The sequence below is a fragment of the Megascapheus bottae genome, unplaced genomic scaffold (genome assembly GCF_031878675.1).
Source record: "Megascapheus bottae isolate mThoBot1 unplaced genomic scaffold, mThoBot2.hap1 HAP1_SCAFFOLD_40, whole genome shotgun sequence".
NCBI lineage: Eukaryota > Metazoa > Chordata > Mammalia > Rodentia > Geomyidae > Megascapheus > Megascapheus bottae.
This window is the reverse complement of record NW_028327715.1, coordinates 320486-345264: the sequence shown is the minus strand read 5'-3', so window position 1 is coordinate 345264 and position 24779 is coordinate 320486. Positions and strand designations below refer to the sequence as shown.

The 24779-nt window shown below is 44.6% G+C and overlaps 1 protein-coding gene across 1 annotated transcript; it reads right to left on the bottom strand.

Moving 5' to 3' along the window:
• Positions 1-834: 834 nt before the first annotated feature.
• On the bottom strand, positions 835-23993 carry LOC150039270 (biliverdin reductase A-like). Its single transcript, XM_090327805.1, is given in 9 exon segments — positions 835-1369; positions 1372-1436; positions 2691-2862; positions 4404-4511; positions 7682-7779; positions 9434-9553; positions 11603-11724; positions 16692-16724; positions 23721-23993. Coding segments are annotated over 9 exon segments (1023 nt in total). The 5' UTR covers positions 23835-23993; the 3' UTR covers positions 835-1178.
• Positions 23994-24779: the final 786 nt, after the last annotated feature.

Genomic DNA, 24779 nt, shown 5'->3' with positions numbered 1-24779 from the left:
CGCAACCTGTGTAAAGTTTTCCTTTGTTTTGCCTGGGGGGTGGGAAGATCCACCCTTCTGCTGCCTGGAGTGCAGGATTTGTGGGGCCATTTTCAGGGCTCATTCTGTGCACTGATGGAGTGAGGACTGAGGGCACGGAGAGCCAGTGATTTCTGTCCCATGTTCATGGCGGCGGAAGTGGAAAGTAGACACATTATTGGGCTACTGGAGGGGAATGAGTGTATCTTAACTCATCTGTGAGGTTTTCTTGTGGGGTGTGTGTGTGTGTGTGTGTGCCATTGAGCATGGAGAGAGGTGCTGGAGAGGGACTGGATCCTGAGCTTGGAGTTTGTTGGTGTGAAGAAATGTGGCAATGGGAGGTCTTTGCTTTTCTAGGAAATGGGGAATAGACAAGCATCTCTACTATAGGGGATCTTCGCAGGGGAGGGGGGCCTCTCTTCCTTCTGTCTCTAGATTCCTTAGCTGCTACCTTCACCCTTGTTCGGGAGGCCACAGTGCTGAAGGCTCTGATGATAGTAAATGACTCATAGGCAGTGTTCACACATACCTATAGTCTAGGTATTTAGCCTGACTTGGAGCCAAACTGTGGGCATTTTCACAAGAAATGGAAGCCAGTGTTTCCTGCTCTAGAGAGACTTAACAGAAGAACCTGAGGCCACCCTCTAACTCAGGAACATGCTGTAGGTCCTGCTGACCATGGCGCTGGTCCTGCACTCTATCCTGATGCTACAATGCCTGACTCCTCCTGTCTGTTCTGAGGAAGTGACAGCTATGTTAGGGCTACAAGTGGAATCTGGGTTTGTAAGAAATCACTTGATGCACCTTTTCTTAATATTTTATAACACTATTTTTTATTAAAGAATTTATTAACATTGATTTTTACATCGTATTTCAAATGACATGTATAACACTATTTTTTTTTTACTGTCTGAAAGTCAACACAAATGACAACAGTCAACCTATCAGGGTGGTGGGGAAGAGAAAATGGAACAGTCAATTCAGCTCCACCACGGTCAATGCTTTTCTTGACGCACCCCCAGGACTCTTTCCCCACATGTCACTCCCACAGCCAGCAGGGGCATACACAATGTCTTTCTCCAAGAGGTTCCATGGTAAAGGGAAACTGATCTGAACACTGAACTGTGATGCGGCAATGCAGGTGCCCACTGCTTCCTGTCCTACTTCTCAGGGCGGCAGCACATCCGGATGGCCTCTGCCACAGCCAGGCAGTGCAGGATGCGCTTTCTTTCTGCACACAGCTCCTTCTCAGACACCTGGCCCAAGAGCTTCTGGACAAACAGAGTTTGATCTTTGAGGAAAATTTTCTTGTCCATTCCTACAGTTGGCACATTTTCCAGAGACCCAGATTGAACTGGAAGTTTAAATATCTCTTTCGCTTTAAGCCAGGCCCTTTTTCCTCAATCCAGGTTAGTGGACTGCAAAAAGACAAGAGAAATGTCATGTTAGATAGCCCATGGTGGGGAGCAGGTGGGGAGGCTTGCTGACCTTCTGGAGACAGGGCCTCCCTGGGCTCCCAGCTTCCTTGCATATGAGGTGTCTCCATGACATTTAGACTTCCACCCCTCCATAAGTGATGAGGACTGTGTTTCCAACTCTGCTACTGCTGATTGCTCCTGACTTATTTGGCCTCAGCATAGCAGAATCTACTTAGTAATTCTGTAGACACAGGTTTGTCATTCAGGCCTTTTCTGATAGTCCTGGGCCTTGAACTCAGAGCCTGGTCACTGTCCCTGAGCTTATGTGCTGAAGGCTGGGCTATTGAGTGCTCTACCGCTTCAGTTACAGCTCCACCTATGGCTCTTTAGGTGTTTATTTGGAGATCAGAGTCCCATGAGCAATTTTCTATCAAGCCCTGCGGAACCAGGCAGGGCACAGGCCTGCCATCCATGTCTGTGGCATCCTCATGACTGTGATGCAGGTGAGCTTGTCATTACTCATATACTGGCTATCCATATAAGTTTTGCTTGAAAAAAAACCCTAAATGTATTATTTTTTTCTTTGCCAGTCATGGGGACTGAACTCAGGACCTGAGCGCTGTCCTTGGGCCTTCTCAATACTAGAGCTCTACCACATGAGCCACAGCACCACTTCTGGCTTTTTTTCTATGTATATGGTACGGAGGAATCGAACTCAGGTCTTAGTGCATGCTAGGCAAGTACTCTACCAGTAGGGAATACAAAGAGCCTGATTTATCTAAGACAATTCCTCATGTCCTTTAGATGTGGGGTAGTGTAAAATGCCAAGATATTTCGTACACCTCCATTTCCTCATCAGTAAAGCTATCTGAAAGTAGCTGAGGATAGGGGTGCAGGTCTAGTGTCTCAGCTACTGGGAGGCTGAGGCAGAGGATCATTTGAGCCAAATAGCTCAGGACCCTCCTGGGAACAGTGAGGCCCTATCTCTAATATAAGTGCACTAAGAAATACACAGTAAAGCTTCTATTGACCACTCATATCACTTGGGCAGCATGCTTCAATCATGTAAGCCACTATTCACTTACTGGCAAATGGAGGTAGCACTGGTGAGGCTACTTTCTAATCTTTGGAAGCTGACAGCTCTTCTGCAGTGGGGCACTTGGCTAGGCCCCTTGGGGTTTTCTCTGTTGTCATCCTTGTGAACAATGGACACATCCCAAAGTCTTCTCCTCATCACTGTTTCTCCTGACTTACCATTTGTCCTTGGTCTCCAGATGCACAGTCATTTTCATATACTGCTCTTCTTTGTGCTCTTCCAAAGTGGCAGATACCAGAGAAAGCTCACCAAAGAGAGATACCAGCCACGTCAGGCGAGAGATGCCACTAAATGCAGGAAAGCCAAACTGCTCTTCTTCCAATGGGCCAGCTGTGGGGAATCATAAATGCTGTGAGTACTGGCAAGAAGGGAATGCCTGACAAAGGGCAGGGCTCAGAGGCCATGGGAGAGCAGATAGAGAGTGGGACCTTGCCTTACCAGGTGGGTAAATATAGACTCACAAAAGCATCTCCCTTTTAGTTTTGATATTTGGTTTACTATTAAAATGTGATATGTTACTGGCAATATCACTCAGTTCAGCTTAACAGAATAATAAAATAAAAAAGTTCTAGATTTCAAATACAGTGAGCATATTTACATTTACCTGTATAGCTCCCCTGCCCCCCCACTTACACATATGCCTTCTCTTCAATAAATGATTTAGTCACCCAGCAGTATCCAGCATGGTGGAGCAAACCTGCAATATCAGCTACTTGGGATTGTGGTTCAAGGCAAGCCTAGGAAAATGTTAGTGAGATTGTATCTCAAGAAATCAGGACCTCTGGTCCCAGATCTTTGGGAGGCAAGGGTAAGAAGATCGCTGACCAAATCTGGCACAAGGTAAATGTTCAGGATCCTCTGAAAAACAAACTAAAGCAATAAGCACTGAGGCATGGTTCATGTAGAGGGTATGAATCCATGAGTTATTCCCCATGACCCCCCCCCAGAAAAGAAGTCTTATGGCGAGTGAAGAAGAACCATTATCAGTCCCTGAAACCCTGATTCTTATACGTTAAGTGTGGAATGGCACACATCATGATAACTTAGAAGGCTGAAGAAAACAGGAATACCTTTCAGCTACTTCCAGATCATCAAGATGATGGGGTACAAAAAGTTTCCTGAGGTCTTCATAAAAGTACACTGAGAAGAGTGTTCACATTAGTTTCTGCTTGATCACGACACCGACTGCTCACTTCTATCCTTAATCCAAATCTTAAACAGAACCTCAACTTAAGACTTCATAGCGGTTGTGTTATGTTTACCAAACATTTCCTATAACTGTGACATTAACACTTAAAACAACGAGCATGTTCTCTAAAAAGACCCAAAGAAGTTGTAGCTGGGTACAGGCAGTGTCTATACTCATATGGAGTTAGGAGACTGAGATCTGAGAATCATGATTTGAAGCCAGCTGGGTCAGGCAAGTTTTCTCTCCAGTTAACCACCATAAAGCCAGAAGTGGAGCTGTGGCTCAAGCGGTCTTGGGGGAAGATGCTAAGGGAAAGCACCCAGACCCCGAGTCTGAGCCCCAATATTGAGATACAGAAAAGAAAAGCACACAAAATTTAGTGAAAGCACTATGACTGAAATGAAGCAGTCACATGACTGGTTTGGGAGCTCAGTGCCTGTTAGCTTCTGTTTAGTTTCCTGTGCCCAAGGGTAACGATTACACATATGAGGATTTATCTAACCAAGAGAGCAGGAAGTGCTAACAGAATCCTTTCCTAGTGTTTATGCCTCAAAGAATGACTATCATACAGTAACTAGTCCAATGGAAAGCACATGAAATGCTGTGCACCCAGCCAAGGTTCCTGTAACTTTGTGAGAAGGAAAGGTGAATGGGTGTTCATGCAGCTGCAGACTAAACTGACCTGTGAAGAGAAGAGACCCTTTCAGCAGTTCTTTCCCCGTGACTTCTTTCTTCAGAAATGCGAATTCCTCCATCAAGAGTTCTATGTGCTCTTCATGTAAGACTTTTCCTGTCATGAAAAAAACAGAATACACAAGCCAGTTAGGACCACTGTTGCACATCTTGAGAGGCTGTGCCAGCTCAAGACAGGAGACAGGCCCCTTATGAATATTGTCTTTTGCCAGGTGCAGTGGCTTACATCTGTAATTCTTGCTACTCAGACGGCTGAGATCTGAGGTTCAACTGAGGATCAAAGCCAGCACAGGCAGGAGAGTCTGTGGGACTCTCATCTTCCTTTAATCAAAAACCAAGTGCAAAATGGAGCTGTAGCCCAAATGGTGGAACAGTATCCTTGAACACAAAAGCTCAGGGAATGCACTCAGGCACTGAGTTCGTGTCAGAACCAGCACATAAACAAATTCTGCCCTTGGCAGGTGTCTGGATTGTCTCCATCACTCCCTCCCACGGGCCAGATGCCTAATACAGCAAAGATATCCATACTAATAAAGAGCAAAGTCAGACTGGTTTGACATTGCTGCCTATAGGGAAAGAGAGCATAAGCATTTGAGCCTATTTTCTAGCGGCATCTTGTGCCTTCTGCACAGACATCACTGCCAGGGCAAACAACTTGCAAGGTGACAGCAACAAAAACTCCATCGCTTCTTCCACTTCTGTATTCACCCAGTCATGTGTTTGTTTCTTCTACAAACAACTCCTGAAGGCTACTCTGTTGTACACAGGGTACAGCTCTGAGAATGCAGAGGTAGAGGAAGAACTCCAGGAGAGAGTTCATTACTTGAGAAACACAAGCAAGAACTTCGACACAGCACTCTCAGTGGTAACTGCAAGGTGCTTTCTTTGTGATTTTTGATATAATTCTGGACATACTCTAGTAAAATAGTAAAGAAAAATGTTGGTTTAAACATGAGTTAACTCATCAATCGCAAGACATTCTTCTGCTCAGTTCTAGTTGGCTGAATAGAGAGGTTCACCAGTATAAAATAAACATAAAACCCCTGGAGGGCAGCAGGATTAGAGGAGCAAATATGGATGGTAAGGTCTGTTAACCCTTAATGGTTGTGATGGTTGGTGTGTCGTGTGAACTGCCACAAATACGTGGCTTTGTCCACATAAGCTAGAGAAATTGGTACTGCTATGACAATTTTAGTTTTTATTTATTCTCTCCAAAGCTCACCTTTCTACTTGGTTTCAAACATGGTTGGAGGGGTCTGGTGGGAGAAATCTGGGCCCTTCCTCCCCAAAATTGATTTTTATGCTTTTGTTTTTCCCTCACAGGACTGGGGTGGCACCTAAACTCTTTTCTTTGTGAATGTGCCAGCCTGCCTTTCCACATTCCCAGCATACATGGGAGAGAAGGAGGCCCTCTCCACATGGTAAATGGACACAGCTGGTAAATTCTGGAATGACAGCCTTCAGTACTGAGCACTACGTAGTTACCCAGACTCAAGGGTTCTATTACAGTAGCAGCAAGGGAAACCCCTACTGCAAGATTTGATTGGAGCATTAGGCACAGTAAGTGCATCGAAGAGTTTTCATATTCTTGACATAGACTGAACATTTCTAAATAGTAGTTACTTTGGTGTAACAGTAGAAGCCACTCAAAATGCACACAGGACAATCAAGTAGTCTGATTGGAGCACTTTTCTATTGGCAATATAACCAGGAAAAAAAATCCCAAAAGTAGCACAGGTGGAAATTAATTCCATTTTTTTCAATGGAGAACAAGAATCATTAGGGCTCCATCAGAAGTTTACACATTTACTGAAAACAAAAGCAACCCTGAGATACCATATTTCCCAGTTAGACTGGCCAACGCTTTGAATTCTAACCAAACAAATGCTGTGGGAATGTAGGGAAAAAGGAACCCTATTGCACATGTAACCTAGGACAATCATTATGGAAAGAAGTCTAGAGGTTCCTCAAAAAACTAAACATAGGGGCTGGAGTTTGGCCTAGTGGTAGAGTGCTTGCCTAGCATGCATGATGACCCGGGTTTGATTCTCAGTACCACATACATAGAAAAAGCCAGAACTGGTGCTGAGGCTCAAGTGGTAGAGCTCTGAGCCTTGAGAAAGCCCAAGGACAGTGCTCAGGCCCTGAACTCAGCCCAGGACTGGCAAAAAAAACACTAAACATAGACCTTTCTTACCCACCCAGCCATACCACTCCTGAGCATCATAACTCAGGATATGATAAGGATACCTGCACAGTCATGTTCAATGCCGCAATATTCACAAAAGCCAAGATATGGAAACAACCCAGATGCCCCTAATAGATGAGTGGATGCATTAAATGTGGTACCTATACACAGTGGGATTTTACACCTCAGAAAGAATAAAATAATATCGTTTGGGAGGAAAAAGATGGAACTAGGAAAATCATGTTTAGTGAGATAAGCCAAGATCAGATAGTCAAACAACCTCATATTCCACATGATAAGTGGAAATTAGATCTAAAAGGCACAGGCACATGACAAAATACACAAAATTTTAGATACTGCACATACAGTGGAGCAACAGAGGCTAGCCTTAAGAGAAAATCACAAAGGTGCAATACCCAAGTGCCTCCTCATATGTATATAAAATAATATACATACTGAAACAAAATCCAAATATATATAAACAAGGACTTTTTACTTAATTTGTTATTTTTTCTTTTTTGTTGACTCTGTATCCTTTACTATATATACAGCATATTCACATTCACATCTGTAGGAAGGAGAAAGGAGGGTACAGAATCAGAAGAAAAGGGTGAAAAAGTGAAGCCATGAAGTGCGCTGGCTGCACGCAACATTAATGAAAGTGAACTATGCAATTCGTGGGTGGAGATGGGAGAATAAGAATGGGAGAGAATGAGGGAAAAGATGACATTATGTGAAAAGAAATGTAGGTATTTTTAAATGAGTGTAAAGGTAACCCCAGTGTATATCACCTCTAAAACAATAATAAATTGGAAAAAAAAGTTTAAACATTTCCACCCATCCCTGCAGCCTTCATGTCCCTGTGAATAATTTTCTTTTCGGTACTGGGGTTTGAACTCAGGGCCTTGTAGGTGCTTTACCATTTGAGCCACACTCTCAATCCTCTCCATGTCCCATTGACATGTGTCCATAGTATAGATAGAGCAAAGCTTGAAAGGCACAAAAATGGAGTCACAGAACTCCAGGAGACAGAAAGCCTTAGCAGGGGGGTCTATGTGCGGACAGAGAGCATACATCACCTTTCTTCTCAGCCAGGTCCCACAATTCCTGAGCAGCTGCCAAGGACAATGTCATGGGGTATTCCACAAGGACATGCTTGCCAGCACTTAGAAACTGCCTTGGAAAAACAAGAAACACAGCAAGAGAATCAGTCCTTCCAATGAGCATCACTCACGGGCTCCTCAAGGTGGAACATAGGATGCTGTGAACACAGGAGTCTATGTGTGAAAGCACCACCAGAGGGCTGGAAGAGAGTACTGGGAGAACTAGTGGAAGACTCAGCTCATATAGTTTCTGACCACTCTTTGAGAGAATGCATCTCCAGTTCTAATGCAGAGGTTCAATCAGTGTCTTTCAATTCAATTATTTTCCAGTTACTCTGGAAAAAAACATATATTCTCAGATAAGCCACTTCTTCCACAGTATGAGAAAGACAACAGAGCCCCTGGCAGTGATCTCTTTTTGAAGGAGTCTGACCAATGTCACCCAGGACATCTGAATTCTGTCCTGAAGTAGAAGGCATTTCGCAAGTTCACTTTTGCCTAACATGCTCTTTGGCATTCTGTGAGCTATTCCCATTTGCAATCTTTGGTGTGCCCAAGGCTGGCTAGGGAGATCAGGATGGGGGGTGCTGGTAAAGCTTCTGGGGACCATACTTTGAAAGACTTCAAATCCTGTCCTCAAGGGTGTGAATATGATTATCATGACAGCAGGCAGCAGGCATTTATAAATCGTAGAAAAACCAAGAAGTTGAAGGGGCCACAGAGAAAAGTTTTTGTCCCATTCGATCGCCACTGAGTGGCCTCTGGATTTCTTGTGAGAGCCCAGAATGGAAGCTGAACCTCAGAGGCAGTGGCATGTCCTGTCACCTAGGCCTAGGTCCTCCCTGGACTCCTCCCTCTGTACCAGGCCCCACCCAATGCTTGCAAAGCTTAAGGTTGTGCATTTCCCAGTGGAGATGCACCACTGTGCTTTCTCTGCTCTGCATTAAGACTGTCTCCTCTCCTCAACCACACCCCTGGTCTCTTTATCCATATGACAAAATTGTTTCAATGTAGAGGAACAATGAAAGAGCCAAAGGAGTTTTTGCACATGTATAAAATTTCCTCTCCACTCAGGGCAAGAAAGTGGTTTTAGGGGATCAAACAGACTTCCTAGATAAAATGCAAGAAAACCTCTGTCAGGCTTCTCCCCACAGGCTGTAGACCCTTCCTCCAATCTCCAACAGGCCACAGGAGCTTCTCAAAAAGAAGGTTACTTGTGGTCTCAAGATCCTTGAGCAGATTCTGAGTGCCAACCAGACAAGGATAGTGGTTGTACATTCCAGACTCAGCATGCTGGCCCAGGGACAAGGAGGAAGTCACCACAATAGCACACACCATCTCAATGTGCATCAATCCCACACAAGTATGCTACCAGTTTTTTTGTTGTTGCTGTTTTGGGTTTTTTTTTTTGGCCAGTCCTGGGCTTAAGTTCAGGGCCTGAGCACTGTCCTTGGACTTTCTTAAGGCTAGAGCTCTACAAATTGAGCCTCAGCATCACTTCTGGCTTTTTTCTATGTATGTGGTACTGAGGACTCGAACTCGGGTCTTATGCATGCTAGGCAAGCACTCTACCACTAGGCTAAACTCCTGGCCTATGCTACCAGTTTTTAAAGACTCCAAAACAACCATAAACCTTCCCTTGACCTTAAACACTCACTTACAGGGTTTTAACTTGCTCAGTGCTTGTTCCATACACAAGTCAAAGACTGCCTACAACAAAGAACCCACCTGATGTAGTGCTCATGGCTGGAGCTCTCACTGCAGATGAAGGCCACGTCAACCTCTTGGCTGGAAAGAGCATCTTCCAAAGAAATCTGCTGCACTTCTCCAGTGCTTCTAAGCTCCCGTCTACTTCAGAAGAGTACAGAAATGGCACTCAAAAGTAACCACCAATAAATGAGTTCTATGCTTCTCCCTTCTTCCTAAAAACACCGAGACACCAGATTTTGCAAAGGAAGGAAATAATGTCCCTCCCATATCCAGGGAATTTCCATTGTGACTTCGGGTAAAGTCAGGGGATATGGACTCAGGAGCCAATACTACCTGTGCTGGTAAGAAGCTAAGAGAAGTCTCCGAGTTACTATTTCTCTAAAATAAAAATATCTTGTAATATCACAATAAATGATCTTTGTGGTCATTTCCAGTTTCAGGCATTTAGCCAAACAAGACTATAAAACATAACCTAGATTCAACCTAGGAACACTCCTGGGGGGTCAGTGCTGAGTGAGTTCAAGCTCCTTTGCTATGATGCCTGTCAAGCAGAGGCCAAGGGTCTCTTCCTCCTTTGCCATAGAGACTGAGCAACACAGCTGAGTGAGAGCAGGACCAGGGCAGGTACTCAGGGCCTCTGACTCACACAGGACGTGAAAGGTCTTCAGTGATAGGAGAACCGAGTCTTTGCCATGCCCCAGTGCTGAGGCTGAAGAAGAGAGGACCTCAAGAGACATAGAAGGGTCGTGGCAAGCCAGCAGAGGCTCCAGCCAATCACGGCCAAAGCAGGAGGAGGGAATTTGGGGAAGTTGGCTCCCCAAGGGGTAATATGCTACATTTCTTGCCATGGGCCATCTGAGCATGATGTGGCCAGAATTAGTGTGTGCCCACTGTATGCTAGGCCCTATAAAATCAAGAAAATCAAACAAAATCCTCACTTTCCAGTAACACACAGGGCAGAAGGCGCACATATCCCAACAATGGAAAGCTGAGGATGGTGCTGAGAAACAGAGGTTCAAGGCTCAGTGAAGGCAAAGAAGAATGCTAGCTGAGGGTTTCAAACAGGATTCCTAGAGGGACAGCAGAAACAAAGCCAGCAAGTTGAGGAACCCTGTGGTTAGGGCAGGGTGGAAGCTGTGTGGGTATTGGTGTAAGGTATTGGTGTAAGTTGTCCCACCCCAGTGTGTCTGGGGGAAGATAAATTTCACTTTACCCTTAAGCTCAAGAAGTAGATTCCATCCTAGCTAGCTTGAGAGAGGCATACACAGGGCATTCCTCTGTGTGAAAGTCTAAAAATTGTGAAGAAGCTTGGCTAAAAGCAATTCTAGAACTAACAGTTCCCAGGGGTCTCCCTGGGGTTTGAAAGTTCACATTCAATGCTTACATAGGGGCCAAACATTGCAAGAAAGCGACCTAAAAAATTACAATATGAAGCATCTTCAGTATGAACAATTTCAATAGTCTCTATATATAGCTTAGTGTCTTCATCTAGCTGACAATTAGTGCTGATAAATGATATTGCACAGAATCAGCTCAGCGTGCTGTATGGTGAGTCATGTGTGTTTGTGTGTGTGCGAGCAGAGCTGAGGAAAGGAATAAAGAGTGATAGCTTAGTTTAATATGAGTTTTATCTTTAAAGAAAAGTGGGTTTTAAAGTATCAGGGAAAGTGTCAAGTATCAAGAGTACAAAATATCAAGGGAACACAGTGTTTAGAAGACTTACTTTGGAATCAGTCTTATAAACTTAGGTTTTACAGTTCTGCAATCTCTAGAAAACGACTTACACTCCCCATAGCTCGGCATCCTTCTCTTTGAACTAATAGAGGTGACTATGGAACTCATAGTGGCATGTGAATTCTAGGGCCACCATAAGGATGCCTTCTCTGATAAGAGATGCAACAATGAACCCCCACACTTTCAAGCCTTTTCCAGGCCAAACTCAACTTGTTTTTGCTGTGTCCCATCTGCAGCTGACACACTTGGTGCTGTTCTTCCCTGTTCTGCTCTCTGGTCCCCATTTGTTGTACACCCCTGCTCAAGGACCCCTCCATTCCAGTTTCAAGACCTGCCCAAATGTGAAGACTGTGTGTGGTTTTCTCCCTGGGCCTAGAAGATGTCAATGTGTTGTTGCCTTATCTTACACCATGCGTTCTGCAAATTATGGGGCATCAAGGTAATCCAAGCCACCTGGACACGAAGCCAATCAAGTTCACGTACGCTGAGGAACCTTCTGGATTCTGCAGGTCCCTTATCCTCACAGAGCCGGCTCTGCCAACACCAACCCCCACCACGCCGAACTTCCTCATAGGCTGAAATGCAATGGACCAGTTTAGGTTTGTGACCAGTTATTTAGCAGGGGATAGCAAGGATCAAAGGACGGTCAAGGGTTCTGATAAGCAGGAAGAAGTGCAATCCAACAACAGAGGAAGCTGCCGTATCAAGACTGGACTAAGACTCTCCTGGGCTCACAAGAAAATCAGCTCTGTCCAACACATTCTAAAGAGGCTTTTCCAATGTCTTTGTGTATTGGCAAGTCACCCACCTCCAATTGGCTTTCCTTGCCTACTGTCACCTTGCCAATGATGAAGGAGTCCTCTGCTGTAAGTTCCAATGACCAGCTTGGGCTGCAGCCACAGTCTGCTGGTTTCCGAGGACACGAGGCAATGATTCGGCCATCACAGTGTAAGATGCTGCCAGACAATGGCGTGTGGAAAGCAGGACCCGAGTGGTGCAGGTCATTACCACAGCTTTCCACATGTTAGCCACCACTATGGCCACTCTACTATGACAGCTTAAATACCCCCTAAGTGCCCTGCTGGAGGCTGAATGGAAAGACATATCAAGTCCATATTTCAACTTAAGAAATCACTCCATGGAGCCTATATTGCTAAGAATTACTTCCATGTACCAGTTAATCCCAGGGGTTCTTTAGGAATGTCACCTCAGACTTGTACCTTCCCTTCAGCTCTGTGATATTACCATCCATAACCCCCGATTCTGGCCATCTTCCTTTGCCCACTGCTCCAGCCTTAGCTCGGATTTCTTCCAGGTCTTCAGGAATATTCTGGGCATTTTCCTCTGCCTGTCTTATATTCTTTCAATGTTATACATCTTTTTCAAAGTGCTGAGACATTTTTTTCTATGTGTGCCAGAACTGGGACCTGCTGCAGATAGGTCTTTATGCTCTCCCTCCCTTGGCTTTATCACTTAAGGCTGGTACTCTACTATTTGAGCCAAATCTCTTATGCCTAGCTTTTTGCTGCTAAATTGAAGCATCTCTCAGCTTTCTCTGTCCAGGTAAGCTTAAAACCAGGATTCTCGGTTCTCAGCCTCCTGAATAGGTGGTGTAAACGATGAGTACCCATCTCTGAGACAAGTTTTGTGATCTAGAATAAGGTTTGTTCTGGTGCTATAACCTGGATCTGAAATCTCTCCCTACAGCCCAGGTGTTCTGCAACAACAGCTCAGCAATCCTAGAAGGTGGGGGAACTTGATGAAGCAGGCCCTAATGGGAGGTCACCTGGACCTGCCTTCAGAACTATAGAACCCTGGCCTCTCCCCTCTGCCCAGGAGTAAAGGGCTTTCTTCTGAGACAGGTGTGCTATAATGCTAGGTCACCTTGCTACAGGCCCAAAGGCAATCAGGCCAAATGATCATTGACTGTATCCTTCCATTTCTGAGGCAAAACAGATTTTTTTTTGGTATGAACTGATTATCTCTGGCATTTGTTTCAGTAATCCAATGTGAATAACCTATTTGGAATGTTTGGAGCATATTGGAGAAATTGCTTTGAAAAGAAATAAATAGGTGTGATTTTGAGACAAGCAGAAAAGGAATATATCTAATGGGTTACAACGGAATTCAAGAGCGTATGTTCCACCAACTTGGAGAAAGGGATCTTTAGGAGATGAAAGGTGGGGGGTGGAGGGGGTTAGACCTGTCACTGTAGAAGAACTTTAAACTGGCACAATGAAGTGAAGTGAGGGCACCAGAGGTGGCCATGGAAGAGACATTAGAGCCACAGCCCCTTGCTCTCTTTGCTTCCTGGCTGCCATGAGATAGAGATCTTTTACTCCACGGGCCGCTGCTGTGATATACTAGGATACTACAAACCCGAAACAAGAAGGACCAGTGACCTCTGAAACAATGAGCCAAATTAAACCTTTTCCTTTGTAAACGTGAGAACCTCAGATATTTTATCACAGTAACAGAAATCTGGTGAACGTAGAAAAAAGGCAACAGGAGAGCAAGTTAGAAATAACCATCACAATATAAATCACAACTACCTGTTGGCTCCAGCAAATTGTACACTGAGAATGAATCCTACAGAGCTAACTGGTGAAATGAATTTGGCTTACATCACCCTTGTTTATAAGAAGCCAAGGATAAAAATAACCTGCTAATAGCAAAGTGGTTCTGTAAGTAATAGCTGTGTTTATAAAATTGAATATGATACAACTACACAAAAAAAGAATACCATGGTTATACATTGGAGGTAAATGCTCTCCAAGATATATATTAGAAACACAAAGATATAGAACAGTGTAATTTCTGTGCTACTTTATATATTGCTAGGCAGCTGGTAGCTCACAACTGTAAACTTCGGTGCTCAAGAGGCTGAGATCTGAGGATCAATGTTCAAAGCCAGCCTGGGCAGGAAAATCTGTGAAACTCTCTCCTTCAATTAACGCCACTCCCCAAAACAACAACAACAACAACAACAACAAACCAGTGGATACAGAACTGTGGCTCAAGCTATAGAGTGCTAGCTTGTGCCCAAAAGTTCAAGGATACTGATAAGGCCATGAGTTCAAGCCCCAACACTGGGACAGACAGACAGACAGACAGACACACACACACACACACACACACACACACACACGCACGCACGCACGCACACACATAGACAGATGAAGGGAGGAGTACTTGTATACAATTATAGACTTTTTGAAAGGATGGCCAAAAAGAAACTAGTACCACTGGTACAACATGCATTGAGATCATGAGATATTGGGTAACTGAAAATGAGGTAGGAGAAAGAAGCTCATCCCCTAGTCTTTCCATGCCTTTTATCTTTGAAAAATGTATGAAAGTCATTTCCTTCTGCCACATCCAATTCCAAGAGATATTGCAAACACCTTCATGCTGTCTCACTACCACTGAATCTTCATGCCCCGCTGAATTCCAGGCCTTCCCCTACCTAAACGACAGTCTTCTCAACTTCTGGGCAAAGGTTCATGGCCACAGGAGTTCTACTAGCCTGAAATGCTTGTCATCCAGTCATTCCTTAGGCAATCATTCTCTAAGAGCAAAAGGCTGAGTGTTTTTGATGATCCTCTGCCCTTTCCCCTCCACTCAGCATCTGAATCTTCACAATTTCTGCCATGTGATTTCCTTCCTCTGAAGTTTAACTGAACATGCCAGTCCTGGACTGGATTAGTGCGTTGTTGAACAATCTGGGAGTTACTCTGCCCTTTAGTCAACCAACATTGAGGGCCAAGTATCTATGAGGCATCAAGTTAGAAACCATGAGAACACATGGAGAGAAGTTGAGGAGAGGTTTAAAAAAAAAACAACAGAACAACGATGGAAGAGACTAGAGGGGTGCTGTCCCCTCCAGATAGAGGGCCCTGAGCAAACCCTTCACCTAGCAGAAATGGAAGAACTGGGTGGACAGGATTAGCTGGATCTGGACATAAACAAATACATTCATCCCTGCCTGCATCTTAGCACGCCAGTCCTTAAAGCAATTTGTGTAACAATCACTTTCTTCATCCACAAAACACAGATGACAACAGCATCTTGTGAATAGGAAGAAATTCAAGCACAACCTGGTGGGCTGAATAGTACTTAACTGTATGTTACACTTAGAACTAGAGCACCGAATGGGAAAATGGGAAGGAAAATGACATAGAAATGTTAAGAAAACTGAATAATACCAATTAAGGGCACACGGCACAGTGGATGCCAATTGTAAGGAGCAGGGAGAAACTGTGACTACAATCTGCTGATATGGTGATATTACAGGATTACATCCATGGGTTGTACCCACAGAAGAAACTAGTTTTATTTTATGTCACATTAAAAGTTATTGGCAAAAAATACACATTTTAGAAAAAATACCATAATACAAGGGAAAATATTTAAGACATGAGAACAATTGTTTATCAAGGTGAGAACAGGATGGAGAAAAAGAAAAACAAAAATAAACACAAATGAGAGACTTTCCATGCACAACAGGGACAATGTGGGATACAGGTAGAAGGAGGGCACCTCTGTGCTGGGAGGAGAGGGCAGAGGAGGGAGAGATTGGTACAGGAGATTAAGTAAGGAAAGAAGTGATAAAGTGAGGAGGAGGTAGAATTAAACATCAGAAGTAAACAAGACTTGAGATGTAACTATGACTGCAATTACCAGCAGTGTTCCAAGAACAAAAGTTCTATATCTGTAATGGTTTTTACAATAAAGATAAAAGCCTAGAGACACAGTGTGGAGGGACACAAACTTTCATTAGTGGTAAACTCAGGGAAACAGTAGGAATTTCAGTAAGCCTCTGATGTAGTGAGGTCCCTGAGAAGCCCACTTGAGACTGGTGACACAGTGAGACCAGGTTATGGTGTCATGAGATCAGGGACCCTATGGAAATATTGGGTGTGGATAAGCAACCAGCTGCTGACTCTTGGTGTAAAGATCTGCTCCAACAGAATCCCTTAGCACTTCTTTAAACAGAATGAAAACTGTGGAATAGATGAGTGCCACAGGTCATGGGGAGGACAAGAAGTTCTTGGGGAAATAGAGACTTAAGTAAAGGGAGCCCAAAAAAGAGCTAAAGTAAAGGGAGTGTAAGAGAGAGCTAAAGGAAGGGAGCAGGACACAGACCTAGCCCTGATGCACAAAGTGTCAGTAGTTCTTCAAGCATGTGATGATAGTTGTTCAGTGACAGCATTCCATCAGTAAAATAAAGAGCTAAGAAAGCCAAGGCAAAAAGAAGGAAGGCTCACAACAGTGGAGGTTCCACTCTATGGCTGGTTGCTCCTTGTTACCTGAGCCACCCTTAGCTCCTGAGTGTTTTTTTAGGATTAGAAAAGGTGGCTAACTCCACCTTAAGCTGAATGAACACAGATAAGAACCCAGAGGGGCCTCACTCTTCTTCTACCCTTCTGTATGTACCAGTAGATGACAAGACAGATGTTTTCATAGAAAGCTCTGCAGGAGAGAAGAAGTAAGAGGCGCTGAGAACACAGCATGCATACTATGGTAGTGGTAAAGGGCTCACCTGGACATCCATCTTGATCTCTTCCTTCAGGGCCTGGGAAGACAAAAGCAGTTATTCAGGCCCTGCTGACATTGCTCCAAACCCCATAATAAGTTTCTCCTAATATTTTCTACTTTCTCCTCCAATACTTTCTCTCCTGTTCAGTCCCATCTTCTTTAAATGTCTTTACCACCTCAGCCCCTCCAGGCTGGTGCCAGGGTGGCATCTTCTACTCTGAGGCTGATGGCAGTCAACTACTCTGGGACATCACATCAGCTACATCTCTTCCAAAGAAAGATTCTCAAATCCTGAGGTCCATCTTTCTCTAGGATGGCAGCTAGAAAAACGAAGCCTCCATGCAAATGAAATGTTCTCACAGTTGATGCTTGAAGATGTCAGAGTCTCACCTTATTTCCCTGGAGACAAGGCAATAAGAAACAGTTATCTTGTTTTTCCTTTGCCTCGCTGAGTATAACATGTTAAAAGAACAATGCCAGATTACTGCGGACCCTTCACATGAAGGAGGAAGGAGCAAACAAATAAGTGAGCAGAGGTCAGAGAAATCCATAGACAAAAGGGGAGAGAAGACACAGAAGACAGAAGGAACAGAAGTAAATAGCCCATAATGGCACAGTAGTAGTACCAAACTTTAGTGCACTTGTGGGCCAGCTGAATTAAAATGTAGTCCCTAGTTCAGAAGGCCTTGAGTAGAGTTGAAGCTAATAATTTCCATGTTCTCAGTCATTCAAATGGTCATTACACAGGTCAGAAGTCCTCCTTGGGGAAACACCACAATTGTGGAAAAATTAGTTTTATATTCATTGTTCAGGGCTGCTATGCCAAAAGAGGATAAGAAGGAAGGGAAGAGGCCTCTGGCCTCTGAAAAGAGAAGAGAAAAGCAGCCTCAACTTGCATTCCAACTGTGATTCCTTTTAGTTATATAGCAAGGATGCTAATCATGAACAGCAGTGAAATATTTAACCCCATTTAGTAACAAACCTTCACTCTGGCGAATGCTAGTGAGGTGCTGAGAAGACCCAGCCATCCCTTCCCTTTCCTTTGTTCCTTCTGCTTTCAGAGTGGGTCTCATGTGCAGGTGGGCACACCAGCTGTACAGACACCTTTCACTGCCTGGGACCTTTCCTCACTTATGGTAAATTATACTACATGTTTTAATAGGTGCTAGAACTCCTAAGTCCTATTTCTACAACAAGACTATTTAGGTTGTTCTTTATGTTATGGACTTATTATTTAAGTGAGTAAACATGGAAACACTAAGTTGCCTTAAGAACTGAAACTTTTGGTGCACGTCTGAAGGACTTTCTTTCCTAGAGAATTTTCTGACTACAGGTCAATGTTAGGTTGCTTGTCTAACACTCATAAAGCTCTATGTTTGATCAAATTAATAAGCTGTGACTGTGAGTTTATTGAATTTATAAATTAAATGTGAGCAAATGAATAAGCCTTTCCATCTACAGAATGGAATTCCTGTCTAGGAGAAGGGATATGGAGAACTCTTGAATAGGTTCCTGAATTACTATAAGGTTAAAATGATAGCCAAGGTTGCAGTCATTCAGTAGAAATAGTAAGTGAAAGGTCTCCACATTTGCAAACAACAACCTGTTTCAAGAAGTGAAAGTAGGCTTCTCCTCCTTCTGTAACAACTGTATCAGCCTTGAAGTGTGAGTCTTTTATTTGCCCAGGGACTTTGTCAACCTATGACTACAGAGATAAAGTAGTTCCCCTAACTTAAAGGCCAGAGATGAAGGCCTGGTTGAATACTCACTGGCTTTGGGAACCAGGCTCAGGTATGTGGTCTTTGGGTATCTCACAAGGAGAACAAAACATATATGAGTTTCCATCACTCCTCTTACCTTACTTCCTGAACCTAGAAATAAGAGATTGGACACAAGTACATAGATAAGCTTCCACCATTCCTCAAGCTTTGTTCAGTGCTGATATCCCCACTCTCTTGTTCTCTTTTAGCTTAATTTTCTTGGGTGTTTTAGTGGCTTAGTCAGCTGAAAGTTCTTCTGTTTCAGTTACAGGGAGGGTTCAGGCAGACAAAGTAAACTAGGTTCAGTTATGAAATAGGAAGCTGAAGTCATCCAGGCCCCAGGTACAAAATTGAAAAATGGATGGAACCACTTCCTGGCTTTGCATTTTCCCTCCACCAAAAGCCACTCCTTCCTCAACTTCCTTTCTCAGCCCCTCCTACCTGCTCCACATGCTCAGTTTCCTCCTTAGCCTCACCACAAAAGTTTCTACCTTTTATTGAAAGGAATCTTGATGCAATAAAAAGGAAATAAGATAATTATTCTTACTAGGGAATTATTCTTACCAGGGAATACATTTCTAATATTTTTAAACTTGAAGCATCTGTCCATATTTGAGAAGAGCTGCTTATTAAGCAAAACTATTGGGGAAAAACAAAAAAACAGACAACTGAGGCCAGGACTTTGGACTAGTGGTAGAGTGCTTGCCTAGCATGCACAAAGACCCAGGTTTGATTCCTTGGTACCACATACACAGAAAAAGCCAGAAATGGCACTAATAGAGTGCTAGCCTTGAGAAAGCCCAAGGACAGTGCTCAGGCTCTGAGTTCAGTCCCCAGGACTGAAAAACAAAACAAAACAAAACAAAAAACCAGACAGCTGGATTTCAAAACTGGGCTGTTCCTCGGTGTGGACTACCCTCATATTCCAGGTGACTGCTGTAACTCTAGCTCATCCCAGTCAGGGGCTACAGGCACTGCCAGACCACCAGTGGGGCCCAAAGGAATGCAAATAGTCTGCATAAGGCAGGGGCGCGTGGCTCCTACCTGCCGGCGAGCCTGGCTACTCAAGAGCTGAGAGCTGCAGATCACCTCGTGAAGCCAGCACGAGCAGTAAAAAGTCTGGGAGGCTGATCTCCAACCAGAGGGGGAGAGGCATAACCGGAGCTGTAACTCAAATGGTAGTTTGAGCAAAAACAACAACAGCAACAAAAGCACAACTCAGACGGCATCCAGACCCCGTAGCTCAAGCCAGACCACCTGCACAAATTGGAATTTTAAAAAGGCGGGGAGGCGGACAGATACTTGAGCGCTCCCCCCCCTGCCCCCCGTTTTGGGAAGTGGCCTGTGACGGGACACGGGCGGCAAGGTCAAGGCTGGGCTAGTGGGAAGGCTGCCTGGGGACCAATCCCCGGGAGAATCGGGTCTGCACCCTCCCCGAGTGCCCCTCGGTGCAGGCACGCTCAGAGCCTGCCCAACCCCAGCGCGTTCCCCGGAACCCTCAGCAAGCGGGGCGCCCGACCCCCCTCCCGCTGGAGCCTGTGTGCTTCTCCTGAGGGTCAGGGATCCCCGCGAGCTTACCGCTGAGAAATGTACAGCCTTACCTGTAATTCCCAGGATAGCAGAAGTGACTCCATTTTGTGTAGCAGCTGCAGTTTAGTCATAAAAAGAAATTGAAAAATAACCAGCAAGATGTTCACGGTCAGAGTGACCGAGAACTGAAATTGTATAGAGAGGATAAGGAGTAAGATAAGGAGTATGTGAATAACATGTTATGACCAGAAGAAGGACACGTAAGCCCTTCTCTAGCCAAAAAGGAAAATTCCACTACTGCCCAGAATAAACCCCCAGCCTTATTTGAATTAACCAATCCCTACACTGTAACCATGCTTCTGCTTCTGTAACCACGCTTCAGCTACCCATAAATACTCCCCTCTCCCCAGCCTCGGCGCGCAAGTCTTCTAGGAGACTTTGTTGCCCCGGGCGCCCGTGTACCCAAATAAACCTCTTGCTGTTTGCATCCGACTGCGTGGATTCGCTGTTCCTTGGGAAGGGGGCTCCGTCTGGAAGACGTCCCGCTGAGTCGGGGGTCTTACATTTGGAGGCCCCAGCGAGATAGGAGACCCCCACCCAGGGACCACCGACCCACCTCCGGGAGGTAAGCTGGCCAGCAAATTTTTGTTGTCTTTTGTGTGTCTTGTCTTATGTTAAGAGTATTTCTGGAATCTGTGACTCGGCCGTGTCAATCTGTATTCTGGCGGACCCGTGGAGGAGCTGACGAGCTCGTACTCCCGACCGCAGCCCTGGGAGACGTCCCTGAGGCATCTGGGGTCAGATTTCTGACCCGTCTGGTTTCTCTTTTTGGGGCTTCGCCTCAGTCTGAGGACTCTTCAGTCCAGCTGATAAGGGAAACATCTGGGTTTCTTCCAAACACCAGTTTACTTTCGGTTTTGGAACGAAGCCGCATTGTGAAGTTTTTTTGTCTGTTGTGTATTTTTGTTTCTTGTTTTAATTGTGACGGGACTGAAACTGACTACTAACATGGGACAGACTGTGACAACCCCTCTAAGTTTAACTTTACAGCATTGGAAGGATGTGCGGACCGTGGCCAGCAATCTGTCAGTGGAAGTCCGCAAAAACAGATGGATAATTTTCTGTTCTTCTGAGTGGCCAACTTTTGATGAGTGTGTGTGAATGAGTGAGTGAACATGTTCAAGGTTAAATTATCAGCATGCTGTATAAAACAATGGATAAATTTATACTTGAAATAAAAAAAAAGGCAATTGGGTAAATCTAAGTCTAAACTTCAAGAAAATTATTAGGTTAAAATGTTTTACAATGTCTCAAAGGGTTATTGCATTGTTTTAAAGAGAAACTGGTAAAAAGTATTTTTCTAAATTAGAAAAAGTATTTTCTAAATGAAATTTGCATTAAAAAATAATTTAATATTGAAATGCATAGAGCTGTTTACATTGTAAACATTGTGTCCTGTTTAGCCCAGAGGTATTAGGGAATTTGGAATCTATTTCCTTAAGTTAAAATTTGGAGATAAATATTAGGAATTAAAATGTAAATTTATTTATTAATGTCAGAGACTTTACCTAAGAGAAAGGATGGGAAAACTTAGGATAGTCCTGTGTGACCATCTTGGGGGGTGAGAGGTAAACTGGCAAAGGTGCAGCTCTGGGTTCCCATGGTGGAAAAGGCCCTAAGGGAGGGTCCACGCATGGTGAAAAAAAGTAAGCTGGCACGAAGGCTGTTCATCTAAACCTGGTCAGATGGACTGCGTGGACCATCTTCGTCCTTTTTCTTTGCAGACTGACACTGAAAATCTGATGGTAAAATGTGGATGATGTGATTAATATTTCTTAAACTGCCCCCTAAAATGTATTAAATCAGGAAAAAGGGTTTTAAAAGGAATGTTTAAAGGTTTATCTCCTTATGATTTGGTTTCATGCTACTTTGGAATTGGTTATATTTTTCAAAAGAAGGAAATTAAGTCTGGACTTTCTGTACACGGATGATGTTTGTAGTTCTTGCATTAAGGAAAAAACTTATTTGAGTTTAAACTGTTACTGGAGTTTTAGGCAGTAACCTAAACTGCAGGAAAAAAAAATGCCTCTACAAAAAGGAAACTTGAGAAACAGCCTAAGGTCCTACCCCCAGATGAATAGATTTTAGTGGACCTGGGATGATTGCCAACAGTTATTGCAGGCGTTGCTGACATCTGAAGAGAGACAAAGTGTGTTCCTGGAAGCCTGGAAAAAGTACCGGGTGACAATGCACCCAGTTGCCCAATGAGATAAACACTGCTTTCCTCTAGAGCATCCTAATTGGGATTTCACTACTTCTGAAGGTAGGAACCATCTAATTCTTTATCGCCGGTTGCTTATCGCGGGTCTCCATGGGGCCTCCAGGCGCCCCACCAATTTGGCTCAGGTTAAGCAAGTGAAGAAGGGAAAAAGGAGACTTTAATTAAATTAGCCATAGCAACTGGCGTAAAGGATTGGGTGTCCCTACTCCCCTTAGCCTTGTATAGGGCCTGGAACACACCGGGCCCCCATGGGCTAACTCCCTTTGAAATTATGTATGGAGCACCCCCACCTCTTGTAAACTTCCTCCATCCTTATGTTTCTGATTATGCTAATAGCCCCTCTTTCCAGGCCCATTTACAGGCTCTTCAGATAGTCCAGAAGGAAGTCTGGAAACCCCTGGTAGCGGCATATCGGGAGCAGCAGGACCGGCCTATCATCCCGCATCCCTTCCAAATTGGAGACTCCGTGTGGGTGCGACGACACCAAACCAACACAGTCCTGCTGACAACTCCCACCGCTCTCAAAGTAGACGAGATCACTGCCTGGGTCCACGCCTCCCATGTGAAAGTGGCTCGTCAGGATCAGGACAATTCCACCAACCAGACCCCAGAATGGAAATTGCAGCGCACCCAAAACCCCTTAAAGATAAGACTTTCTCAGTTGTAATCCTTTCTTGCCTACTTCCTTTCCTTTTGGCTTCTGATAATCCCTATGTTCCCAAAGCCATCACTTGGCAAATAATATCTCAAACAGGAGATGTTGTCTGGTCAACTACCGAAATTCATACTCCTGGCACTTGGTGGCCCAGCCTTACCCCTGATTTTTGTCAATTGGTTGCTGGAATTGATGAAGGAGGATGGGATACCCAGCAATATCAGCAAATGAAAAATAGACAGTCTTCATTGAATGAAAGATTCCATTCAAGGAACCAGAAGAAAATGGGGGAATGAGAAATGTACAGCCTTACCTGTAATTCCCAGGATAGCAGAAGTGACTCCATTTTGTGTAGCAGCTGCAGTTTAGTCATAAAAAGAAATTGAAAAATAACCAGCAAGATGTTCACGGTCAGAGTGACCGAGAACTGAAATTGTATAGAGAGGATAAGGAGTAAGATAAGGAGTATGTGAATAACATGTTATGACCAGAAGAAGGACACGTAAGCCCTTCTCTAGCCAAAAAGGAAAATTCCACTACTGCCCAGAATAAACCCCCAGCCTTATTTGAATTAACCAATCCCTACACTGTAACCATGCTTCTGCTTCTGTAACCACGCTTCAGCTACCCATAAATACTCCCCTCTCCCCAGCCTCGGCGCGCAAGTCTTCTAGGAGACTTTGTTGCCCCGGGCGCCCGTGTACCCAAATAAACCTCTTGCTGTTTGCATCCGACTGCGTGGATTCGCTGTTCCTTGGGAAGGGGGCTCCGTCTGGAAGACGTCCTGCTGAGTCGGGGGTCTTACACCGCGCCCCCGCCCGCCTGCACAATCCCGGCCCGACCCGGCGCGCGTGCACGGTCCGCAGGGAGTCTGCTGGATGCCCAGCGCCCCCTCTCCCGAGGCCCCAGGCTTGGCCTCATCACAGCAACCGGGGTTCTGCGATGGGCGGTAGCTGAGCGCCTACTGGCTGCAGACTTTCATTGGGCGGAGACACCTAGGAAAGTGGAGGATTGTGTCTGGCTTTCTTTCCCTTCCCTTCCCTTTCTTTCTTCCTTTCCTTTCCTTTCCTTTCCTTTCCTTTCCTTCCTTCCTTCCTTTCTTCCTTCCTCCCTCCCTCCCTCCCTCCCTCCCTCCCTCCCTCCCTTCCTCCCTCCCTCCCTTCCTCCCTCCCTCCCTTCCTCCCTCCCTCCTTCTGTCTCTGTCTGTCTGTCTGTCTGTCTGTCTCTCTTTCTCTCTCTTTTCTTTGTTGTTGTCTTGGCTCCAAGAAGGATCTCTCTAGTGGCTCAAAGGGGTGGAGTGCTTGCTTGAAGAAAAAACTCAAGGACAATGCCGTAGGCCCTGAGTTCAAACCCCAGAACTGACCAAACATAAATAGATAGATAGATAGATAGATAGATAGATAGATAGATAGATAGATAGATGATAGATAGATAGATAGATAGATAGATAGGATCCCTACCTTTGGCTACAGGGAGAGATATCTTTGTATCTTGACCTTAGTTCCACTCCTGTACAGCTAAAGTACTTCACGTTCCTAACAGGATGTTTGTGTCCCAGAGTCACCATCTCAGCAGTTAACCCTGTTCTTCCAGTTGCTCAGGACCAAGACCTTGCTGACTCGTGGGTATCTCCTCCCACCTGGGAGTCAGAGAATTCTCTTGACTGGACCTTTCTCATCTACCCAGCATCCACTCCTCCCGGCATTTCCTACCCCACCTCTATCATCTCCATCAGGAATGTTCATTAGTGTTGTCCTCCCTCACCTCTCCCCAGGCAGCACTCAGACTGACCTGAAACTCTAAGTCACTTCCTATTCTCTAATTCATACCTTCCCAGTGGCTTCTCTTTTATCACTGAATGAAAGT